The sequence below is a fragment of the Cimex lectularius genome, unplaced genomic scaffold (genome assembly GCF_000648675.2).
Source record: "Cimex lectularius strain Harlan isolate CLEC.00 unplaced genomic scaffold, Clec_2.1 scaffold162, whole genome shotgun sequence".
NCBI classification, from domain to species: domain Eukaryota; kingdom Metazoa; phylum Arthropoda; class Insecta; order Hemiptera; family Cimicidae; genus Cimex; species Cimex lectularius.
The window spans coordinates 289383-313201 of record NW_019393086.1 but is presented as its reverse complement, the minus strand read 5'-3'; the positions used below and the strand labels follow the sequence as shown (position 1 = coordinate 313201).

The window sequence follows — 23819 nt, the reverse complement described above, 5'->3', positions numbered from 1 at the left end:
CAAGTAGCGGAATGCTACAGAGGTAAACAAACAATATCATTTGGAAGAGGATTAATAAGTGTTGACATTCATACAAATGAGTAATCCTGTAAACGTAAACAGAATATTTTATATAGATTTTTTTTAATGAAAACTTAAAATCCTGCATTATTTTCCGGACAACCCAATAGATGTAGATGCCACAGGAATGGCAGAACAGAACTCCCAAAATATTCAAAAGTTAAATAAAAGAATTTGTTTATAATAGTTGTTAATAATTCTGTCTTATACTGTGATGTGGTGAAGTGTGCATACTGCAATTTATAGTTAGTTGTTATCTATTTTAATGAAAGTTAATTTTAAAAAGAATTGCGTGTAGAAACATTTTTTTTTACTCGTTGGCATTTTATTTAAAATTTACAAATCTTTTTCATTAACACAATAAAAAACATTCGATAGAGCTTCAATTATACTTTGAAAACTTTTTCTTTTAAAATTGTTCCCTTAATTTTATCGCATTCACCCCGAGTGATAATGAGTACTCTGAAATAGAGAAAGCTAATCAGACTATCATTTTTCATCTTGTTACTGTTTTAGTGAATTTGTGTTATTTTTTTTTTAAAATCTAATATGATTTAAGTAGTTTGTTGACAACACAAAACTTTGCCTACAAAAACATTGTTCAGCTATAAATAAAAATTAATGTTTACCTGTTGATAAACATTAGTCACACAGTTTAATACTTCCTGATCATCTTTATCCGCCTGATTCTTAAGTAGCTTTTTCAAAAATATAAATCCTAAAACATTAAGTCGGAATTAGGCATCTGTTTATTAAGCGGACTTTGTAAATATTAAAGGATTCAAGGCGACGTTAACTAACCTTCAAAAAACCTCGAATATGACAATGGATAAATAACAATAGGGATAGAAAGTTTAAAAATTATTCGATTTTATTTTGATATCGAAGTAAACAGTTATGTTCTAGTTTTCACTTCGTTTCATATCAAGTATTCGCCGTGTAAATAAAGGAACTCTTCTAGAGAAATTAAGTTTTTCCTCTTTTTAAGATTAAATTTAAAAAAAAATCAGTATGCAGTACACTAGGAGTAACAAATAAATACTGGATTTGTAGTGATAGCCAGTCGTTCTAGGATTTGCATGTGAATTCCAAATTGCACGTGGAATTTCAATCAATTGGTATCCATTTAACAATTATATTTATTTCACGATCAAACTCGCGATTATTAGATAGGTACACGACATACCAAAAAGAAACTAGTGTTAAATTGTATAATATTGCTAACAAGTTAGTTTGTATAAATCTTGTTTTCTTTCATTATTGTTAATGCTATACATTCAGACGATAGAATTGACCTCTTTGGAGGTCCGAAGGTGTACAATATGTGGCAGTGCCTTTAATCATTTCTCTAGGAATATAAATGATGATAGTTTTTATAAATTATATTTTCTTTCATCATTGTTATCATTGCTAATAAGTATACGAGCTGCTTATGATTAGCTTAACGGTTTTGAATGGAGATCACATGCTTTATCCGGAAACAATCTTTCAGCTTGTCCATGTACTACACCCAAGGGGAATACCTTGCTATTTTTGAAAGTTTATTGATTTATATCGGTTAGGCGTGAACTGACCTTAGTCATAAACGCCCTTTCATTACAAATATTACTGGTCAAACATGTATGGATAAAATGTAAATTAATACTAGTTTGAAACAATAGTGTACGTCTTTTTATACCACTTTTACTCATTTTTCTGTCAGAAATTGAAAATAGAAATGATAAATGATGGAGTGAGTGTGGTGTTCAATACTTTTTAAAAGGATAGTTCCTACTCACAGTAAGTTGTTTTGCAACTATCCGGATTTCGAGCCTTTTAGCTCATCATCAGGTTGACGGACTTCTACAACCACGTCTCTCGACATGAATTGCCAAGTGAACCCGCTGATACCTCCGCCAACGCGACGTTCCAATTAGCAGCTGATCTTTTTAATGGCGCTCAATTTGAACGTGCGAAACGCGGAAATTATAACACAAATATTAGAATAATAAATACTTAATATTACTATAAATTACTATAAAAATAATAGCAATTAAAATAATTAGATTAATTATTTGGATGTTTGATATTATTTATGTACATATTTAAAATGGGAGGTAGATCAAAATCTGTTATATTATTAATGCATTTATCACCATGTTCAATTTTACATTTTTTAACATCAAACATCCAAATAATTAATCTAATTATTTTAATTGTTATTATTTTTATAGTAATATTAAGTATTTATTATTGTAATATTTATTTGTGTTATAATTTCCGCGTTTCGCACGTTCAAATTGAGCGTCATTAAAAAAATCAGCTGATAATTGGAACGTCGCGTTGGCGGAGGTATCAGTGGGTTCACTTTGGCAATTCATGTCGAGAGACGTGGTTGTAGAAGTCCTTCAAGCTGATGATGAGCTAAAAGGCTCGAAATCCGGACGTTGCAAAACAACTTATTGTGAGTAGGAACTATCCTTTCAAAAAGTATTGAAAATAGTGGCGATTCTTGGGTTTCATCACATATCATTGCACAATTTCACTTGCATTCATATTGCTGTATTTTTAAATGCGTCGTTGATTGAAAACGCCCATAGTTAGAGCGACGTCAGGGTTATAAGCAGGGCGAAGCAAATTTTTAGTAATTAGCAGTCTTACGCTGTTTATTACTCTCCTTCATTTTAATTTATCAAATTGTTTTTATTAATACTTAGTTTTGATATTAGTTGTGTCTTTGAGTACGAAGTCCGAAGTAAATATATATTTTACAATACAGTCAAGTACACTTTCCCATTTAAACTAAATTTACCTATTTGTGTGGTGATTAGTGAACGTTAGCCGATAATTATTCAGACATCGTGAGATGCGTTCTGGTGTGATGTAGGTTTTAGAAAAACATTTTCTTTGTCGTGCCAACGTTTCGATCTATATTGAGATCATCTTCAGGTCATGATGACACAGATGGCACGATAAAGAAAATGTTTTTCTGAAACCTACATCACACCAGACCGCATCTCACGATATCTGAATAATTTACCTATTTGGTTATTTTTGTAAAACGGAAAATTTTTAGTGCCGAAAATTCCAATTCAACTAACTATAACGCTCCCACATTATTTATAATAAAATAAAGGCGTATAAGAATTCCAAATTAAAATAAAAAGTAAACAATTTTAATTGTTGTTTGATTGATGTATTTAGGTAAAATAAAAAAAATAGTTACTTTCATGATCCAGAAAGAAGAAGTTTCTTTGTCTTCCTTTTTAAGAGATTACAAACCTGGTGCTTTTGTTCAAAGTTTAATTTTTTATCTTTCATGCTACTTTCCGGCTTCGACTTTAGCACCCTCTCAGGTGCACCTATTATGGTTCCGTTCCCATGAGAGGGTGCCTCTTTTTGGCTAGTGGGTTAACCTGTCCGTTTCCTTCTGAACTCACTTCAAGGTAATTTTGATGAGGTTTTATAAGGTAATTATGCAAGTCAGGCTAGTTTGGAGCTAAAAGTGGACGCCTCCATTGCCTTTTGAGCAACACGACTGTTCTAAAATAAGTCCTTTAATTATTTAATTTTTATTAACATCTATGCTGTTAATAGATAAGTTATTTTCAGGTACGGTATGTATATTATTATTATCAATGAAAAAAATATAAATAAATGAAAAGCTGGGGTTTTTGATACAGTAAGTTCGCCGGTTTGCGAATGATATCTTGTGACCTAAACCATTCTTTCTTAATTTAACTCTCCTCACCTTTCACACTATTATTTAAATATATATACAACGTGTATGAGCTGTGAAACAATAAGAGTGTCATTAATACGTAGATAAATGATGTTTCTTTTTTCGTCTTGGCCTCCTGTTAACTCGTGGAGGAGGAGGATTGTTTGTTATTATAGAATTGCATGTTGTCTTTTCCAACAGTGTTTTAGCTCAGACACGGATTCAATTATTAATAATTTAGACTTATTACGCATTTCCATAGTTGCAAGTACAATCGAGCACGCAGGAGCGATGCTTTGCATACAGAATCTTTATGTAATCTCAATCTTCGGTTAAACGTTTAGAAGGTAGAAGACGGGTTCTCACGACTTCTCTAAAACCTATACCATTATTCAATTAATTAAGGTTTTAAGTTGAGATAAAAAAGTCAGTGTCATGAGCGGGTTTCGAACCCAAGATCTTCGGCTTGATACGCCGCTACTCTACCACTTGAGCTATCGTGACATCGATCCCCTCGGGCACTAACTTCCCATCTCAACCGCACCTTTTGAATTTCCCTCCTTTTTACCATTTGGACTATAACATTATGTTTAACGATCCGGTATTCAGACACATTAATAACAACAGTTAAAAAAATATATATAATAAAAATAAAAGCACCTTGTCCAAATCGGATGATCGCATGAAACACAAAGTGATTTTGGATGTCAGATTTCACTCGCGCCATATCGCAGGAAGTATAAAAATGTGTACAATGTCCTCTGTATATGCGTAAATAAAAAATGACGAGAAAAAAATCTTTCATAAAAATATGAATAATAAGATTTTGGACAATGTAACAGATTATTTGCAAAAAAGTGCATTATTTGACGATTATTAAAATACCGAATGGATAATAAATGATCTACATATCCGGCAGTGACTCAATTCAAGCATCTCGGGACTTTCTAAGGAGCCAGATTATTGCCTTGAATAGTCACGGTCGCCGGTGCGACCGCCAATAGTTTGATAAACGCAAGAACAATACATTCACCGGCTTCTGGTCCTGTTTTTCCTCAACTAATCCAACAAAACTAAATATCTAAAATAAATTCGATGTTTTGATGCTTAATGATCTCAATGCAGGGGCTATTTGAATTTTAAAGATGCGCCTTTTTCGGAAACGATCTTTCATCGTTATAACAATATAACACGAAAATCAATAAAAATCAATAAAAGAAAAAATCTAATTAATTTTTCTCTTTTAATAAAGTTAAAATCTAGTTCAAACTTTGGATAAGAAGACATAAATTCCATTTATTAAATTAAATGCATACCAATTTCAGCAATGGAAGTGGCACTGGGATTGCCATCGTTGCATGGGATCCGGAGTATGGCGAACGGAAGTACAAACAGGCTCTTAGGATAATCTGAAATAAAGCCCGGCCTAAATGAAAACCAACATAAAATGCTAAAAAGTGATAAAAATGAATGAGATGGCTAAAAAAAGTCTGATAACATGAAATTAAAAGAACATTTTGGCAGACCTTTCCAAATAAAAAGAGTAAAACCCCAAAACTGGTAGAGAGGCATTTATCAAAGGCTCAAATTCTGACTTAGCAAAACCTCTAGTCCCTACACCATCATTTTTCAATCTGAAATCCAGGCTGAAGACTTTAGACTTCCACCAAAGCGGGTCTGGGAATGTTTATATCGCCAGCTCCTCGCAAAAAATAATGAGTGGATTTTAGGCAATGAACAGGCTCTAGTAAAAATAAGGTCAGTCTTCAAACCTTTTGAACCAGAAATGCTGGGGGCGTCGGTGGTCGCAACGGTAGGCGTTGACACGGCGCTCATCACTGTAAGGTAAAGGTCCCGGGTTCGAATCCTCCGGCCCTGTATTCGAACCCGACATACAAATGGACTTAAAACAGAAATGCTAACTACTTCAAAGAGTGCTAAAAGCGAATGAAGAAAGAAATAAGCGCACTGGATAAATCACCAGAACAAAAAAATAGATAGAAAACTGCTGAACTGTTAAGAAAAAACAGAAACATCGGAACATCTCTTATGTTTGCAAAATGGTAAGCTGGTGCTCGAATAACCAGACGGAGCTGTTTGCTTTCCAAAACCCTAGCTTGATTGGAGGAGAACGAAAACAGACCATTTGCACATATAACAAGTTTCACAGGGGGCGTCGGTGGCCGCAACGGTTTTGGCGTTGACAAGGCCCTCATCACTGTAAGGTAAAGGTCCCGGGTTCGAATCCAGCGGCCCTGCATTCGAACTTGACATACTTACAAATTCGTCTTTTTTTCAAAAACACCGGCACCCCTAGGGAATCGCTTTGCGTTTAAAAGTAGGAATGGATGGAAACTGACAGTAAAATGAATAAAATCGCATTGTGAAAATATTCAAATTGAGGAAGTGAACACGCCATTGGCCAAGAAGGGGGTTAACGGCAAAGTAGAATTTTTTTACTTGTTCCCTGATAACCTTTAATCATGTCAAGACTAAGAAGGAAAATATGGGAATGATACAAAAAGAATAGAAAACGACGAAAAAAGGGCTACACACGGACTTCCCAAATTCTCGCATTGGTACAAACATAAATCCGGACTAACCCAAGCATTGACAGGACGCAATCAGGCGTACCTTCCTACCAAAGAAGCTCATCAGAAGTGAACCACTTCAGTGCTCGTTGTTCCAAAAACCTAGAGCCACATTTAAAAGGTGCTGACTTGGATATTGCGATCATTTCTTGATTGATCGCTGAGAAGAGTTCCTAGAGTTTGTAACTTCTATAAACTCAACTGCCTCTCCGGGGTTTGCGAATAGAGAAGTCCATTTCACATCTTTCATATCGCAGTGGAAATAAGGGAGGCTAGGGTCAATCCCCTGCGACCCCGGAATGAAATCGTAGGCATTACAATTCGACGAATATTTTTCCATAAAGAAACTAATAAAATGTTTTATAAATTAATTATATTTTTTCTAAGGTCTTGGTTGAGATGAAAAAGTTAGTGTCACAAGCGGGATTCCAACACACCTAGCCGAAGGTCGTGGGTTCGAACCCCGCTCGCGACAATAACTTTTTCATCTTAACCAAGACCTTAGATAAAAAGTTTAATTAATTGAAATAATTAATATCGTCAATTATGTATGCTAAACATATATGGATTAATCTTTTATGAAATTTCACTAAGCATTACGATAAATACTTCGTTATATTTATTGCATCATAGTTGTCACGAAAATTTTGTTCATCGAATTAGTCGTTATTTTCCAAGTAAATTTCAAGTTTTTCTGGCACTTATAGTGATATAAAGCGATTGACGTATTCACGAAGCGATGATAAAACGATGACGGCAAAACTATGCCAAAAATCTTTACGAAAGATCGACATCAGATAATATTCTACAAATACGGTCAATTTTCAACAAGGTGTAATCAAAATTTAAACATGGGTTCAATTAATTTAAATTGAAAAAACAAAAACAAAAAAAACATGTTCGGTCAAGTAGTGATTGCATAACTGTGCATGATGGAGGGAAATAATTCGAATAAAACATATCTGGATAGTTTAAATATACGTTATAAATTTATTTACTTATTTTGTGTAATTAGAGCCTGGAAGTAATTTCGAGATATGTCGTTCAGAAAAAAGACTGAAAGATCCGATCATAGAAGAAAAAAGATAAGATACTGATCGAGAAACCAAAACAAAAGAATAAGCAAACCTAACCGAGAATATTTTTATATTAGCCCACATATCTTTAGCAGTAACCGTATTAATTATTTCAATTAATTGTACTTTTAATCTAAGGTCTTGGTTGAGATGAAAATGTCAGTGTCAAGAGCGGGATTCGAACCGATGACCTTCGGCTCAATACGACGCTGCTCTTACCACTGGTCACTAGTCGAGCCGAAGGTTAAGACTTATCAAATAGCAATAGCGTCACTTTTCATGCCATAAAAGTAGCATCTCAGATATAAATTACGACACATTTCAGGAAAAGAATTACTCTTGTATAGCAAGAGCTTATTATCCAACTATCCACGAAACGATAAAACGATGGAGATAAAACTATGTCAAAAATCTTTACGAATGATCGACTACAGATGATATTCTACAAATAGGTCAATTTTGGACAAGGTGTAATCGGAATTTAAAAATATGTTCAATTAATTTAAACGGAAAAAACTTATTTGGTCAAGTATTGATTATGCGTAATGGAGGAAAATAATTCAAATAAAAACGATCTGGATAGTTTAAATAAACGTTATAAATTAAATTTAGATCTTCATCAGATAATTCTGAATTGATTATAGACGAGAACAGGTGGACCGGACTTGACTCTCACACTCCCACTTTCGATTTCGCAACAGGCAGCTGAACAAATATGCAAAAAAATTAAAAATTATGTTTTTATTGTGTTAAAAGCATGTTTTAAAAATCTATGTTAAGGATTTCATGTAATCGTGATTGTTGTTTTGTTTTTTGAATTTATTATGAGGTGATTATTTTAATTTTCTTTAATTATAGACTTCTAGAAGGGAAGAGAAGTGTCTTAGTGGGCATAAGCAGGTGAACATTCTAATTTGACATTTGTTTGTTAATTTGTAAATAATAAAAATTTTCGGGGTTTTAGGCACTGAGAATTTTTTCCCCATAAATTATCACTTTCAACTAGGACTGGATTGTTATTGTCAATATTAACATTATCTCCAAGGTCAACGCTGATCGGTTAGTAGCTCATCATGGCCTCATTTAGTACGCGATCAATTTTGAAACGGAATCAGAAGAGATTTCTATTAATTAAATGAGTAAGAGGTCAGGTATCGTATGTATTAACATAACAGGGAATTTACGCGAGGAGCAGTGGGTCAGTGTTGGTGACGAATCGTCTGGCGGTCTTCCCGGAGATGATTCCCGTCTGGAAGAAGGGAGAAGCCGGCGTCTGGAAGAAGGGAGGATGACGTAGCCGGCCACCCTAGGCTTGGGGGATCCCGTTCCCTCCTCGGCATATAACATAAGCCGGCCTCCAGCAGCCGATCATTTCAAATCCACCTTTCAGGGTGTTGGCTTTGTGTGTATTTTGTGTCCAGTGTTCCGAAGGGGACGCACTGAAGAAATAGAACGCACGACAGAAGCCAGAGGATGCAGTTCAATTCAGCCCTTGCAGTGGCGATAAGCCTATTATTCGTAGGAGTTAGCGCCAAATCTAGGGGGAGTTCACCCCCTCATGTTGTTTTCATCATTGCTGACGATTTAGTAAGTGCATTTTATTTATTTATTTTCAATAAAAAAATATTTAAAAAATCAACAGTCCCGTTTAATTAATTTTTATTTTTTATTTTTCATCAATCAAAAGTCCTTTTTTTAAGCAAAACATCTAAATATTATGATTTCAATAATTGAAAATTGATAATTGAAAAAAGATTCAATAATTGTTATATATTTATATTTTTAAGATTTTTAATATTCATTTTAAACAATTTTAGTTTATTGTTAGAGTAGTTTCATTAATCCAAATGAATCCATTTTTTTAGTAAAACCTAGTACAATGAAGCTTTAATTTGTATATATTTAAAATTTAATTTTTATTTTAATGTGTAAATAATTTCAGCTGTACACAAACATCCAGACCCCACACAAACAATTTTTTAACTTAAAATTTATTTTAAAAAAATCAACAGGCTCATTTATCTAATTCATTCTAATGTTTCCTGGCTAATAATTTAATATCATCTGTTAGTTTTAATTAAACAAAAGTCCCTTTTTATCGAAGTACGTTATATTATATATTTTTAAATTGTGTTCACTTATTTTTTAATTCTTAATTTTTAATATTAATTGGAAATAATTTTGGTTCATTATTAGTTTACGATTTTTTTTTACCAAGTGTAATGAAGCTTTTGGTTGTAATTGGTTTATTATTTATTTTTTAAGGTTTAATTTTTTATGTTCAAATAATTTCAGCTTTACACATCCCAGAACAGACCCAGACACACACACACACACAAATATTTTTAAAATTAAAATTTATATTAAAAGTCAACAGGTTCAATTATTTAATACATTTAAATAGTTACTGCTTATTTCTTCGCTTTTTAAGATTTAATTGTTTTTAATGTGTATTAATTTCAGCTTTACACAGCGCAGTACACGACCCAGATCCTCTCTCACACACACACACATTTTTTTTAAAATTTATTGAAAAAGATCAACAGGCCCATTTATTTAATAGATTTAAATATTTTCTGCTTAATAATGAAAAATATCCAGCTATTTTTTTCATCAGTCAAAAGACCTTTTTGTATTAGCATATATTATATATTCAGTTTTTATGTATTTATTTTTTAAAGTTTTTGGTAACAATTTAAAATAATTTTAGTTCATCATAGTAATCAAATTTGGGACTTTTTGTAGTAAAACCTATGAAGATTCAATTTGTGTTTATATATTGAAACAATGTTGGATGTACCCAACCCAGTCCACGACCCAGACCCACACGCACACGCACACACACTCACACGCGCGCGCGCGCACACACACACACACACACACACACACACACACAAACACTCACTCACACACACATCTTTTAAAAAGCACTAGCCAACCTTTCTTAATTTAGTATTATTTTTGTCTATGCATTTCGGCCTGTTCCACAGGTCGCTCATAGGAGCTTTTAGAAGCTAGAATCATACGGAAAGCTCCTATTATCATGGACTATGTTCTAGCAAATCCAGCTCCTCTCATGAGGGACCTGTGGAAGGAATTGCAATTGACAATTTATAATAGTTTCTCATGCAAGGAAACCATTACAATAATCAAAATCGAGTCATTTTTGCCCATACTAAAGGCACGTACTTAATGATCTTGTTGGAGGGTTTAGTTTGGAAACATCAAAATAATTATTGAATAATAATTAACTATATTAATATAGTTGCAAATAATTCAGTTTAGTTCTGGGGGTCTACAAGTAATAAGAAGTAATACACGAATGGGCCTGGATTATTGGCGAGGACAATTTTTAAATCTTTTTATTGATGGTTACAACTAATAATCAATCACACCTATAAAATATCCAATGTATCCAGCATTGTTAAAACTTATTTTATTTTCTGCTTTGAGTAATTGATCGAATATAATTATTTCATCTGTGAACTGGCCTTTTACGTGAAGTGTGGACACTTGTGGATGTTCAAAAGTCCCAAAAAATTATTAAATATATACACATATTCGTTCATATTATTTTTATTGTATTTTTCCCGTTAATATAATTCGCCTGTTTATTTCAAGGAATTACGACCGGTACTTACTTATTGTCGTTTTAGTGGTTGATTTTTATTTTTTTTATTTTGATTATCAACCATTTAAATTTAACAAAAATCTGACGTCACATACTTTTCTTATAATTAAACTGTAAACGATAACGAAGGGGGCGTCGGTGTCCGCAACGGTTTAGGCATTGACACGGCGCTCATCAATGTAAGGCAAAGGTCCCGGGTTCGAATCCAGCTGCCCTGCATTCGAACCCGACATACTTACAAATGGGCTTTTTTCAAAAACACCGGCACCCCGAGAGTTGATATAACCTCTGCTTGTTGCGAACCCTCGTAAAAAAATTAAAAAAAAAGAAAAATAGCACGAAGAAAAAACAAAAAATCACAGAAAGAGGGTTTACGAAAAATCAAATAGGGCAAATTAATTAAACATAGAACAACAATAAATAAAATAATTTTACTAAAAATTATTATTATTAAAATTTATTTTTTTACTAAAAATTTAAAGTACTTCTGCGATATATTTACAAAATTCTGAAAATAAAGACAGCCGCCTAAAACGATTGGGTAGACTAATTTTCCGATTTGAAATTTTGACACGTGATTAGTTCTAAATGTATCCTTGGGACTTGTCTTGAAAATTTCAAAGTATAACTTTTTTTAAACTATTGTAATTCGTAAAAAATTTGTAAATCTTAAAAGTATTGTGAATAATTAATCAGAATCAATTAATCAATTAATCATAAGTATACTACAGTATATTCATATCACTATGTAATGTGACGTGAATTAGTCATTATCAGATTAAAATGGCCTTATTAGCGCTGTCGAATTCGTACGTACAGGCTTGTTCAGATGTGAGTAATAATTGGCGATTGAATCACCCGTTGAATAATTGTTGAAAAAAATTAAAGTAATTAATTTATTAGAAAAAAAAAACTCTTGTACAATATAGGCAAACAATGAGAATTCGTTTTGAGAATTAATTATCTTAAAAGGAAAAACGTTCATCCACCTAAAATAATATCTTATACATAATGCAAGGATACGTAAAAAAATTATATATTTTTCTTTAGAATTTTTTCTCGTTTTTATCTATCTGGTGTAGGTTTTTTCAATGAAGTCAAAAAGTGAATTGTATTTTCTTGCCTAATAAGTGCCAAACGTCTCTGTATCTCACTCACCCTCTCCAATGCTTTTCATTTCTCTCTCTCTCTCGCTCTCTCTCTCTCGCTCTCTCTCTCTCTCCAGGTAAAGTATTAAAACTATCAAAGAAACCTAACTTCGCGTGTTGAAATAAATAAAAATCAATCAATACGTTATTTCTTTCTCTCTCTCTCTCTCTCTCTCTCTCTCTTTCTCTTTCTCTCTTTCTCTTTCTTTTTCTCTCTCTCTTTCTCTCTCTCGCTCTCTCTCCCTCTCTCTCGCTCTCTCTCCCTCTCTCTCTTTTTTTACTTTCAGGTAAAGTATTAAAACTATCCAAGAAACTTAACTTCGCGTGTTGAAATAAATAAAAATCTATCAATATGTTATTTCTTTCTTTCACTCCCTCTATATTTCTATCTTTCTATCTTCCTATCTATCTATTGCTTTATCTCTCTCTTTTTTCTCTCTACTTCTCTCCCTCTTCTTACTTTCGCTCTCTATTTCCTACCACTTTAAATCGTATGCCTTGTTGTATATTCTTGTTTCGATGTATTAAATTATAATTATTTTGTCTCAATTCGGTTTCATTTCACTCATTGATTAAAAACTAAGTATTCGAACATATTCAAAACAGTAGATGAAACAGACGAACGAAAGTGAGATTTGTATTGTACTCTGCCTGGGAAATGTATACGAAAATTCGGCACTTTTTCGGTAGGAAAATTTTAAAAGCGAGAGAGACCTTGTTTGGCCTCGTTACTCATACAATTTTTCCGTCACTCACAATAACAAGAAAAAACGTCCCGTTACCGCACTGACGAACCGGTTTTCATATGGATTCTCACGCTAAATATGATTTAGCGTGGTCGTTAGTAAACGATTATGGGCCAATTATAGAAGATAGCCGATTTTACTTTTTTTGCCATTTTGGTTGTATCTTGCCCTTATATTATGCAATTCGTGCAATTCCTAGTCGGTCTGTTGCCATTCTTTTTATTTTTTCCATATCTAAAACTAGTGTTGTACCTGTTCAACATTGTTTTTTTTTCCGGGATTTTCACAATATCTTTACTTCATGTTTTGCTAAACTTCAAAGTACTTACTTAAAGATTCAACGAAATGATGTAAAAAGCTTGTTTTAAATTTACACATAAGAAACCAGGTGATGTAGGGCACAGCCGTGACCGCAACCTCAAGCATCTTGATTACTGCCCCAACTGAAAGCATGTAACGTTCGTGAAAAATGAAGGCCAACAAAGACAATTATGCCTAACTTCTACTTTTAATACGGATGCTAACATAGTACAGATCCTGACCGTCCTGGCTTATCAATTACCGTTTATTTGTTTACAATACAACGAGAATGAGCGGACCTCAGCCGTACTAAACCCATTTGCTTCAATGAAAAGAGAGATTCGAGCACACGCAACTTAAAACCAAGGACGTATAAAAATCTGGAGTTTTCCTGTTAGTCTATCTTTTTTTTTAAATACCTATTTTTTTAATTAGCTGGCGGATTACACAGTTTTATTAGAAGAAACTTCTATTAATACCTAGTAATCTTGATTCTCAAGGATCTCGAAATTCATTCACCTGCTAGATAAAAGAGGAAACCATGTGCATTGAAGCATTGTATAACTTCAATATGCATTAATTATTAATTAATGATTTCCTATTTTACGCGTAATGAAACTACTTAGGTTAGCACTATTTCAAATTTTAACATTTTGTCGAGTGACGAATATAAACTTTTTAACATCGAAAACATCCATTGACAGAAATACAGACAGACAGACATAAGAGAAATGAATGTACATTAGATTAGAAACTTAGGGGTCGCTTATAGTAACTGATAAAAATTGTTTGCTGAAAAAAAGTTGGGAAATCAAAATAATATTCTTAAAAATATTGTCCTTTTTTAACACATTTGTTACATTTCTTCGATTAGAGAATTTAAAAATTTAGAGTTTTGAGTAGAAATAAAGTCAGAATTTTTGGGCCTGTCAATCATATTGATTTTCCTTTAATGAACTTGTCCAAATTCCTAGCCGGATAAAAATCGTAGAATAAACTGGCTGCGGAAAAACTTAAGTAATATAATAATTACTATACTTATTATTATTTTTTCGGGAAAAGTCTTGGGTTTAGTCTAGGAATAAACAGCGCGAAGCAAGGGCACGATGGTTTTTCCTCGGAAAATTTGGTTTTGGCACGTGTCACCCTGACCATCGCCGATTGACCAAAATTTTATTGGACCCATTTTTAATCCAAAGTTATTATTAGAGAAAATATTCAGGTTTTTTACCAAGCAAGCCACTTTACGTCTCTTGAACTCATGAGGTAGCCATAAATCGGGTCTTTTGATTTTTTTAATTTTTTAGTATTTTTTAAATTTATAGCGCACCTGTATTCAGTTGTTCTGAGGTTCCTGTAACAGTTTGATAAAAGTTTCCTCCTACAGTAAGCTTAGAAGACTTTTTCATAATTTTACATTTTCCTAGCTTTAAAAAATATGTCAGCCATGGTACGACCTCAGAGGTGTAAACAGGGCAGTCTTTATAAATTATTTTATCTCTTTTTATTTACGATAATCTCTTACAAAATAAAAAGGGGCCTAGAAGTGAAGATCAAGAAGAAGAATTATTTAAAGTGAAGAAAACATGTTGCTCTTCTTAATACATTTTTGGCATGCATTGTGTATTTAGCCGTTTTTCTCTTTAGACAAGCAATTCTCATTCAGAAAAACATGTTTTAGTCGGTTTTTGGCTGTGAAGAAAATTTAAACTTTCAAAATAATGCAATGCAATATATTTTCAATTGTAATCGAGAGTATTTCCCCGAATCGCGAAATAACGATATATTAACGCTTTGGTACAATTAAAGCTCCAAAGTGGTCGGAGGGTAATTACAAAAGGCGGCGAATTGCTGCATTCTCGGTTTATTTTTCATTCCAGAACATGCACCCAAGGCCTTTGAGGTTCAAAACGACCCCAGTTTACAATATCGTCCGCGTAGAAGTTTAGAAATTATTAATAAGATAGAAAAATAACAGAAAATTTTAATGTTTTGCAGGGTTGGAACGATGTCGGGTTTCACGGGTCTGATCAAATCCCGACGCCCAACATTGACGCGCTGGCGTACAACGGCCTGATACTAAACCAGCATTACACGCCTGCTTTGTGTACGCCATCAAGGGCAGCCCTTCTCACCGGCAAATATCCAATTCACACAGGTAAATTAATCGATATATTAATTAACAGGTTAAAAAATACAAAAACGAGATAACACAAAAATAAATAAGTAAAATGCTAGAAGGTGTTGGATAAATTTAAATACAATGCGACGTTTTTCTCAACGATTATTTGGAGATCATTAGGTGCGGTCTGGTGTGACGTAGGTTTTAGAAAAACATTTTTTTTTATCGTTCCAACGTTTCGATCTTTATTGAGATCATCTTCAGGGCTCAAAGTGTTTATTTTCCGTGTCATTCTTGTCTGTCGTGTGCCCAAAACCCGTTTTTCTCAACGCTTTAATTCAAAGAATGTCAGTTCTGTGCTTTTTATACTTAAAAAACTGCGTAAAACAGAATTGATTTTAGAAAGGTCTAAATTGCTTTTACCGATTGTTTCAAGTTTACCCAACTAAAACTAAATAGCTAACAATTAATTAAGGTTTTCAGTTGAGATAAAAAAGTCAATGGCACGAACGGGATTCGAACTACCGATCTTCGGCTTGATACGCCGCTACTCTACCACTTGAGCTATCGTGACCTGGATCCACACGGAACTAACTTCCCATCTCAACCCCATCTTTTGAATTTTCTCTCCTTTTTGCCATTTTTCAAATGTCGTGTAATCAATTTGATTCTCAGCGACAAATGGCCACGGAGAGCTTTAGTGAAGCTGAGCTTTATGTGAGCTTTAAAAGGAACTAAATAGCTAAGTTCTGCATCTAATTAATGTCAAAATTGAAAATTGATAATATGAACCTTCAGACGAATCCGACCGACAGGCGTCTATTGCCAAGACAATTGTCAACCCTTTCCTCTTAGGATGTGTCCAAATGATCGACAATCGTGTACAAATTCTGGAAGGGAGAATCGTTGCATTTTTAAAGTAGCAAAATGAATAAAAATTTTACCCAAGGCCAGTAGAATAACAGTCATGTAAAAATGTGTCGTCTGATTCACCAACCTTGCTATTCTGGACCTGTAATTTATTTTTTTTGACTGGGACTTCCGACATCTAGGTCATTTCAGCCCCCAACTAAGTCTATATTCTATTTACCCTACACATAAATACATCCATACAGTACACTCATTCCGTTTGGTCGGTGGAGTACTTGATATTACTCCACCGACCTATACTCAAACTAATCTAGATTGTGGCCGATGGAGTACTTTTATCAATATTCTGCCATCGACCCCGAACACACACTCATACGCTCTCAACGTTCGAGGGGCGATGATGACATTATATTTCACCTTCACCTCTCGCCATTCATGCTAATAAATACATGCACTCAGACAAAACATAGACACAACACATAAGACATATTATATACAATAAAAAAAAAATTTCCCCAAAAAAGAGGAACAGGGGACCCAGAAACCCGCTGCAGTGCTCGAGTACCATTTTCAGATTAGACGGCATGCCTACACGCTCCCTGTTGGGAGCCAAGACATGACATGTTTCCAGTAAGTGGGACACATCGAGCAACCTTTCTCTGCATAAGGGGCACCTGCGCGGGCTTTGGCTCAAAAGAAGGTGCCCATGTACCTGTAAATATTGTCAGATTGTTTAAATTTTAATTAATAGAAATCCTGAGCTTATTTCTTCCGATAAATGAACATGGTTAAATCTTGTTCTCAGTTTTATATATCTTTTAGTTGAAAAAAAAAATGCTTATTTGCAGTAAATATGTTTGAAACCAGGGTTTTAAACGTTGGGTAAATTCTGAGTCGGTGGTAATTCCAATTTCTTCATCTCTCAGACATATATTAGACCGGTTTTATTGCCGAACTCAAGATTTCAGGCATGAGTTGCAAAATATTTGCCCATCTCAAATCGGAGGGATCTTATGAAATTAATCAGTCGTAATCGAAGATTTTCCATTCCAACTTCAGCTTAATTGATCCCCCCCCGACGCGATTCAAAACACCTCACATATCTCGTTTTCTCACAATAGATGAAAATTGGCCTGCAATTGGTGATTAGTGATTACGAAACCGCACTCGTTATTACATGCTCGTTACTGAAAAAACATGGGAAAATCTGAAGTTTTTTTTATCGTTAAATTTTCAAACAATCTCTCATCAAGTGCATTGGCGATAATTTAAAAATTTATTAGCGCAATATCATAACCCGGTGGTAAACATATTAACATAAAGCCCTACAATACAATCAGAAACCACTTTCCGGCGCAATAAATAAAATTTATTGCGCTAATCTACACTCCTTCATTATTCTTTGTTATTTGGCACTGTAGTTTTATTTATTTATTTTTTTAAATTATTTTTACGGCGGTTTGCAACAGTAGATGTCATAATATTAACTCCCGGGGTGCCGAAGTTTTTGAAAAAAGCCTATTTGTTAGTACGTCGGGTCGAACTCAGGGCTGCTGGACTCAAGCCAAGGACCTTACGGTGGTGAGCAGCGTGTCAACACCTTAAAAATTTTTGTTATGACATAATCATCAAGTCTTGCGTGTAAAATGAACAATTGATTTTGATCTCTTTGATAGCCTGAAATGCAAGGAAGGGATCTATGCTCATACGTTAAGGATAGGCCATACTCGCTTGACACACGAACACCTGCTTTTGGGATAAACCCCGCACAGGTGTCCCACTGTAGAGAATGGTCACTCAGTGTGTCACACTTGGTGCCAAGCACTGGCCCCTTACATGGAGCGAGTAGGCATGGCACTATAGTGAAGATATGAGAAGCTTTGATCTGGTAAAACCTCCTAAAACTCCATCAAAGCCAGACGAATGAAAACAGTCATCTGTAGATGTAACAAGCACAATAAATTTTAAGTCATCAGCAAAGATAAGAGTTGTGTTATAAAAATGGAGGGAAGGTCGTTGAAGGAATGTGCATCAGATCAAACTTTGATTATTTGAGTCTGATAGTGTTTAATACAACAATTGGTTTGCAGTTAGATTTTATAGGCCTCCTGTCTACCACGGCCTGTGTACCGTGACCAGTATTAGTCTATTGGGCATTTTTTTAATCTAGAGGTCCTCGTTAAGCTTGAGGCTTTTTACCAGGCCTCAATGATTTTTCAAGGGCTCTCAATCCTTCTGGCCTTGGATTTCCTCTCCCAGGATTAGGAATCTCGGTCTACAACGGCCTTCGCACCAACAACGCCTTCTTCTTCTTGGCAATATCTGCCACGCTTGTTTCTGCGCCTCCGGAGTCTGCAGTGTTCAGTTAGCAATCCAGCTAATATTCCAGTCCGAACACGTGCTAGATTTAGTAGTTCTACCGTTTCTTTCTGCGATGGCCTCTGTCCCGAGCAGAGGACTTATTATTAATCTATTGTCTAATGGATTCACGTATTTGGCAGTTTGTTAAGCCACAAAAGGTTCAGGGCCAATAGGTGTCCTTATTGAACATACCTTGGCCAATTTAATGGCCACTTCGTTGCCCCTCTGCCCTGTGTGCCCTGGCACCCAGACGGGTTTGTTATTTTCCTCAATATCTAACAGGGCTCTAATGCAGTCCCAAACGACTCTGGACTTTATCATTGATGCGGCAATTGCCATCAGTGCCACCTGGCCGTCTGAGTAGCTTGCTATTCTTCTATTGACTATCTTTTTATCTCCCTAGTCCAGGGCTTATGATGATGGTCAACTAAAATCTAAGACAAAATCGTCACGTGATCCTGACATATTTTATTTTTAACAATAACAGATTGTAGTTGACTCTATCAAATGCCTAGAAATCTGTAAAATATATATTTTTTAATTGTTAAAACAAACTTTATATGTTTTAGGTATGCAGCACCTTGTGATTTTGGAAGCTGAACCGTGGGGCCTCGGCCTCAATGAGCACCTGCTCCCCGAAGCACTTGCCAAAGCCGGCTACAGAAGCCACGCCATCGGAAAATGGCACTTGGGCTTCTACCGAAAAGAGTACACACCGACATACAGGGGTTTTGAATCGCATTTCGGCTACTGGCAAGGATTTCAAGACTACTACAACCATTCTGTGCGGGCAACCGTAAGTCAACAACCCTTCTCAATTCTCTCTATAAATTTGAAACGGTACTTAATTTATATTTTTGTTTAGTTCGAACCGTATGATGGATACGATATGAGGCGTAATTTACAAGTGGACTGGACTGCCAAAGGGCGGTATACAACTGACCTCTTAACTGAGGAGGCAGTCAATGTTATTGAAAATCATGATACGTCAAGTCCTCTGTTTTTGTACTTGGCTCATCTCGCTCCTCATACTGGAAACATGAGGGACCCTTTTCAAGCACCGGACAATGTAGTCGCGAAGTTCTCGCATATAAAAGACCCTGAGAGGAGAGTCTATGCCGGTGAGGATTTTAACGATTAAAAAATTAGAAAAAAAATGAAATATGGGAATTTTATTGAAATTCGTTTAATTTTAGCAATGGTGTCGAAATTGGATGAGTCTGTCGGTGAGGTCGTCGCGGCGCTCCGGGCTAAAAACATGCTAGACAACTCTGTAATTGTTTTCATGTCAGACAATGGGGCACCAACACACGGCATCCACTCGAACAGAGGATCCAACTATCCACTGAGAGGTGTAAGTTCAATTCCTTTTTGAAATCAAAAATCTTAATTTTTTTAGTGGGATTATCATCACTAATTATGTTTATTTTGTTCAATAGATTAAAAATTCGGCCTGGGAAGGCGGAGTCAGAGGTGTTGCTGCTATGTGGAGTCCTCTTCTTAAGAAACCTCAAAGAGTCGCTAATCAGCTCATGTACATCACAGATTGGATGCCTACCCTGTATTCCTTAGCTGGTAATTTACATTTAACAATTTTTTCATAATTTTTAAAATTAACTGCAACTTGGGGTCACTTGGGTCCCAAGAATCAGCATTAGGTGTGAACCAGATATCAAATTGAAATCTTAAATCAAATTGAAGTTAAATTTTGGTATAATGAGAAAAGAGCATATTCCAAAGTCTAGGTTTGACAGACACAAAGCTTAGTTATTTTATTCACAAGAATTAAAATTTGATTTTGCAAGTTCTCTATTTAAGATTGTCTATTGTTTGTGGTTAAGAAGTTAACTTTTTGAATTACCAGTTTTCTTGTTATTTATTTAATGTTTAAAAATTTCAGGTCTTGATACGAAAGACTTGGGAGAGATAGACGGCTATGACATGTGGAAATCATTGTCTGAGGACCTTCCATCGCCAAGAAATGAAGTTCTGTACAACATAGATGAAGAAGAACTGCCATATGCAGCGATCAGAGTCAGGGATTGGAAGTATGTCACCGGATCGCCCACTGGTGAGAGGAACAGCGGCTGGTACGGTGAATCGGGAGACAACGCCGGAATAGAATACAGCCCGCAGTCTGTCCTCCTCTCGAAAGCTGGCATGGCGATTTCCGCATACATCATCAAAGAGCAGATATATTATAAAATCCATCTGGCCGCTTCATTAAATAGTGTCACAGATAGCAAACCAGAACAAAAGATGCTAGATCTACTACAAATTCCGACCATGCTTGACCTAAGGGGAGAAGCGGAGTTGGAGTGCAAATTGGACAACATAACTGACAACACCGTTGAATGCAGGCCCATGGAAAGTCCTTGTCTTTTCAATTTGAGATATGACCCTTGCGAAAGGAACAATTTAGCCCATAAAAATCCACATATGGTCAGAATTCTTGAAGAAGCCATTGAAAGGTAATTATTTAATTTTCTCATAAAATGATTTTTCAAGAAAAATATTGAAAAAATCAACTTCTTACATAACCTGGTTTTTTAGGTACCGAAAAACAATGATTAAAGCAAGAAACCAGCCAAGTGATGCATCTGCCGACCCAATATTTTGGAACAACACTTGGACCAATTGGCAAGACGAAATTGACCGACAGGATGACCTTTTTGACATAAATCTATCTGAATACATCCCAGTCATATTTTACATTGCTGCCGTTATTATGTGCCTACTGCTCGTGTTAGTACTATTTCCGAGACACGTTTTGTCAAATAAAGTCTCTCCCGATAAAAGAGAGACCATGTCAGTGTTTACTATCAATCCACCATCTATGACTGGGAAAATGTGAAGCAAATGTTCTCATCCAAACCGATAAGAAATCAGAATTATCTTAAAGCTTTAATGTTAAGTACTCCTTGTGAAGAAAATTGTGATAATTTTTATTATATTTACCTTGTTATAAGAAAAAAGCTTATGTGTTTATGTATTAGGTAGTTTATGTCAGAAAGGTTAATTTATTCTAGTGTTATGTGTTAAGTTTTTATATTTAAGATTTGTACAAACTTAAAAAAAAAAGATTTTTGTAATGAAAATTGTTTTGTAAAAATGTTATACCTTTGAGGTTATTAAAGTTCCTGAATCAAGAGGAGTTCATAAATTACTCATTTAATGACACTCATTCAGTATTATTATAAGAATTGTGATTAAATGTTTATTGTCCTAGATTGTTTTTTTTTGTTTTTTTTTATATAATACCCACTCACCTCCAAACAAAAAAATCCTGTCAACATAATATACTTCACAATAATTAGCATTTGTAAAGAAATTAACACAAATAGAGTTTTATATTTCTGTACTGCAGTACCCTAAAGTTAATTAAAAGTAAATTAACTACACCATAACTTTCTAAAAGTAATCACACATTTTTAAGGTAGAAAACATGTAAATACTTTTTGTAAATGGCGGTTCTGCTCACAGAATTTGTTGGTTACAACTATTTGGATTTCGAGCATAACTGCTCATTATCAGGTTGAAAGAGTGCAAACACACATACGAAATGTAAGAGTGACTTGAAGAGGCTGACTGAGAGGCGAAATGTGCTGTATCGAATGGTATTTACATGCTGGAAGTGCCATGTGAAGACTTTGCTGTTTTTCTTAAAGAAAAAATTTGGAACCTCTGTCAATCGGAATGGCGAAATATCGAGGATAACAAACTCAGAGAAATTAAGGAAAGTGTCAGACAGTGGGACACGGCAATGCAAAGATCTCGAAAAGAAGAAACCGTGCTGGCCAGGCTCAGGATAGGTCACACAAGACTAACACATGGTTACCTAATGGTCAGAGAATCTCGCCCAAGATGCACAACTTGTGGTGAAATAATCACCATCAAGCATATTCTGTCATCATGCAGAAACTACGAAGACCTTTGGGTCAAACATAAGATTGGAAACAATGTGACCGAATTTTGAAGATTCCCCAGCTAACATTAGAAAGTTTTTTGAGTAACTAACTGAAACTGGGTTGACTGATAAATTGTGACAAACCATGAGTAGGAGGGCGGGGTGGCCTTGGGTGCGGGCGTGGCTCCTGGGGGGCCGGTGCCGGGGAATGCGTGGGGCTGGCCTCTGGGTTGAGTTTGACCCCCGGAACTTGGGAGGGCTGCAGATGCTGGCATACCATGCGCAGCCCTCTGAGAAGTCTTCCACTGTCTTAACCACTAAGGCCTTTTGTGGAGAGGAGCTGGTCTGGGTGTCTGGTTCTTGCCTGGTCTTATGGTATCCGGTTCGCTGTGGGGGCATGCCTGCTCTTGATGTCCCTGCCCCTCTTGGCTTATCGCTCTCTGTTTTCTTCTCTCATTGATTAATTCATCATCAAGGCAGTTTTGACCCATCGTGGTTGTATGCCTTTATAATATATAAAAAAAGTATAAAAAAATAACTTGTTAATCTCCCACCAACACAATGTTCCAATGAGAAGCTGCTTTTATGCCGTTCAATTTTGTACGTGTGAAAAGCTTGAATTACAAGACAACTAAATATCTAAATAATGCCTGTAAGGAAAATTTTAAATAGTAATTAATTTGTATGTCCAATATGTTTTAGGTGCATGTCTAAAATAGGGGATATGGTATGGTGGAAAGGATACTAGGAAGCGGGGTTTGTATTCCCCAGGCACTGCAGCCTTCTGGCTTATTGTACCTTCTTAGTTCCTTAGTTCAGTCAATAGACTCAATCCTTCTTCTTAGAAGTATCAGGTCATTGACTGTTGCTGCAATTTGATCCCCTAAGTCTTTTCCGTACGTTAGGTTAAACCTCCATTGTGCTGTTGCTTCGCATTCGAAGATGATATGAGTGGCTGTTTCTTCCTCATCATTACATAATCTGCAAATGGGATCATCGCTGTATATACCCATGTTGTGTAGATGTTTTCTCAGACACCAGTGACCGGTTAGTAGTCCCACCACTCCTCTGAGTTTTGCCCCCTCCAATTGCAGCAGTGTTTTTGCCAATCTTGGTGAGGGTTGTTTCATCAAAAGTTTGCTGTGTCTAGCGCCGCTAGAGTTTATCCACTTCTCCTTTTGTTTTGCTTGGATCCATTCTGTGATGGAGGATTCTATGTTTGTTTTTGTTATTCCAAGGATAGGTTCCAGGCCTACGTATGGTCTTGCAGATCCTCCTCTGGCCAGTATGTCTGTTTCCTCGTTACC

At 35.3% G+C, this 23819-nt stretch overlaps 1 protein-coding gene across 1 annotated transcript; it reads left to right on the top strand.

Moving 5' to 3' along the window:
• The first annotated feature begins 8538 nt into the window (after positions 1-8538).
• On the top strand, positions 8539-21835 carry LOC106666275 (arylsulfatase B-like). Its single transcript, XM_014393356.2, has 8 exons — positions 8539-9014; positions 15251-15410; positions 19175-19401; positions 19471-19726; positions 19802-19959; positions 20045-20180; positions 20506-21076; positions 21159-21835. The coding sequence occupies exons 1-8, from the start codon at positions 8901-8903 to the stop codon at positions 21457-21459; spliced, it is 1923 nt and encodes a 640-aa protein (XP_014248842.1). The 5' UTR covers positions 8539-8900; the 3' UTR covers positions 21460-21835.
• The last annotated feature ends 1984 nt before the right edge of the window (positions 21836-23819 follow it).

Bases quoted from the DNA above. Each gene is read 5' to 3' on its own strand.
- LOC106666275 (XM_014393356.2), top strand. From the start codon at position 8,901: ATGCAGTTCAATTCAGCCCTTGCAGTGGCGATAAGCCTATTATTCGTA. The intron at 15,411-19,174 runs GTAAATTAATCG...TATATGTTTTAG, and splicing joins CAAATATCCAATTCACACAG to GTATGCAGCACCTTGTGATT. The intron at 19,960-20,044 runs GTAAGTTCAATT...TTTGTTCAATAG, and splicing joins CCAACTATCCACTGAGAGGT to ATTAAAAATTCGGCCTGGGA.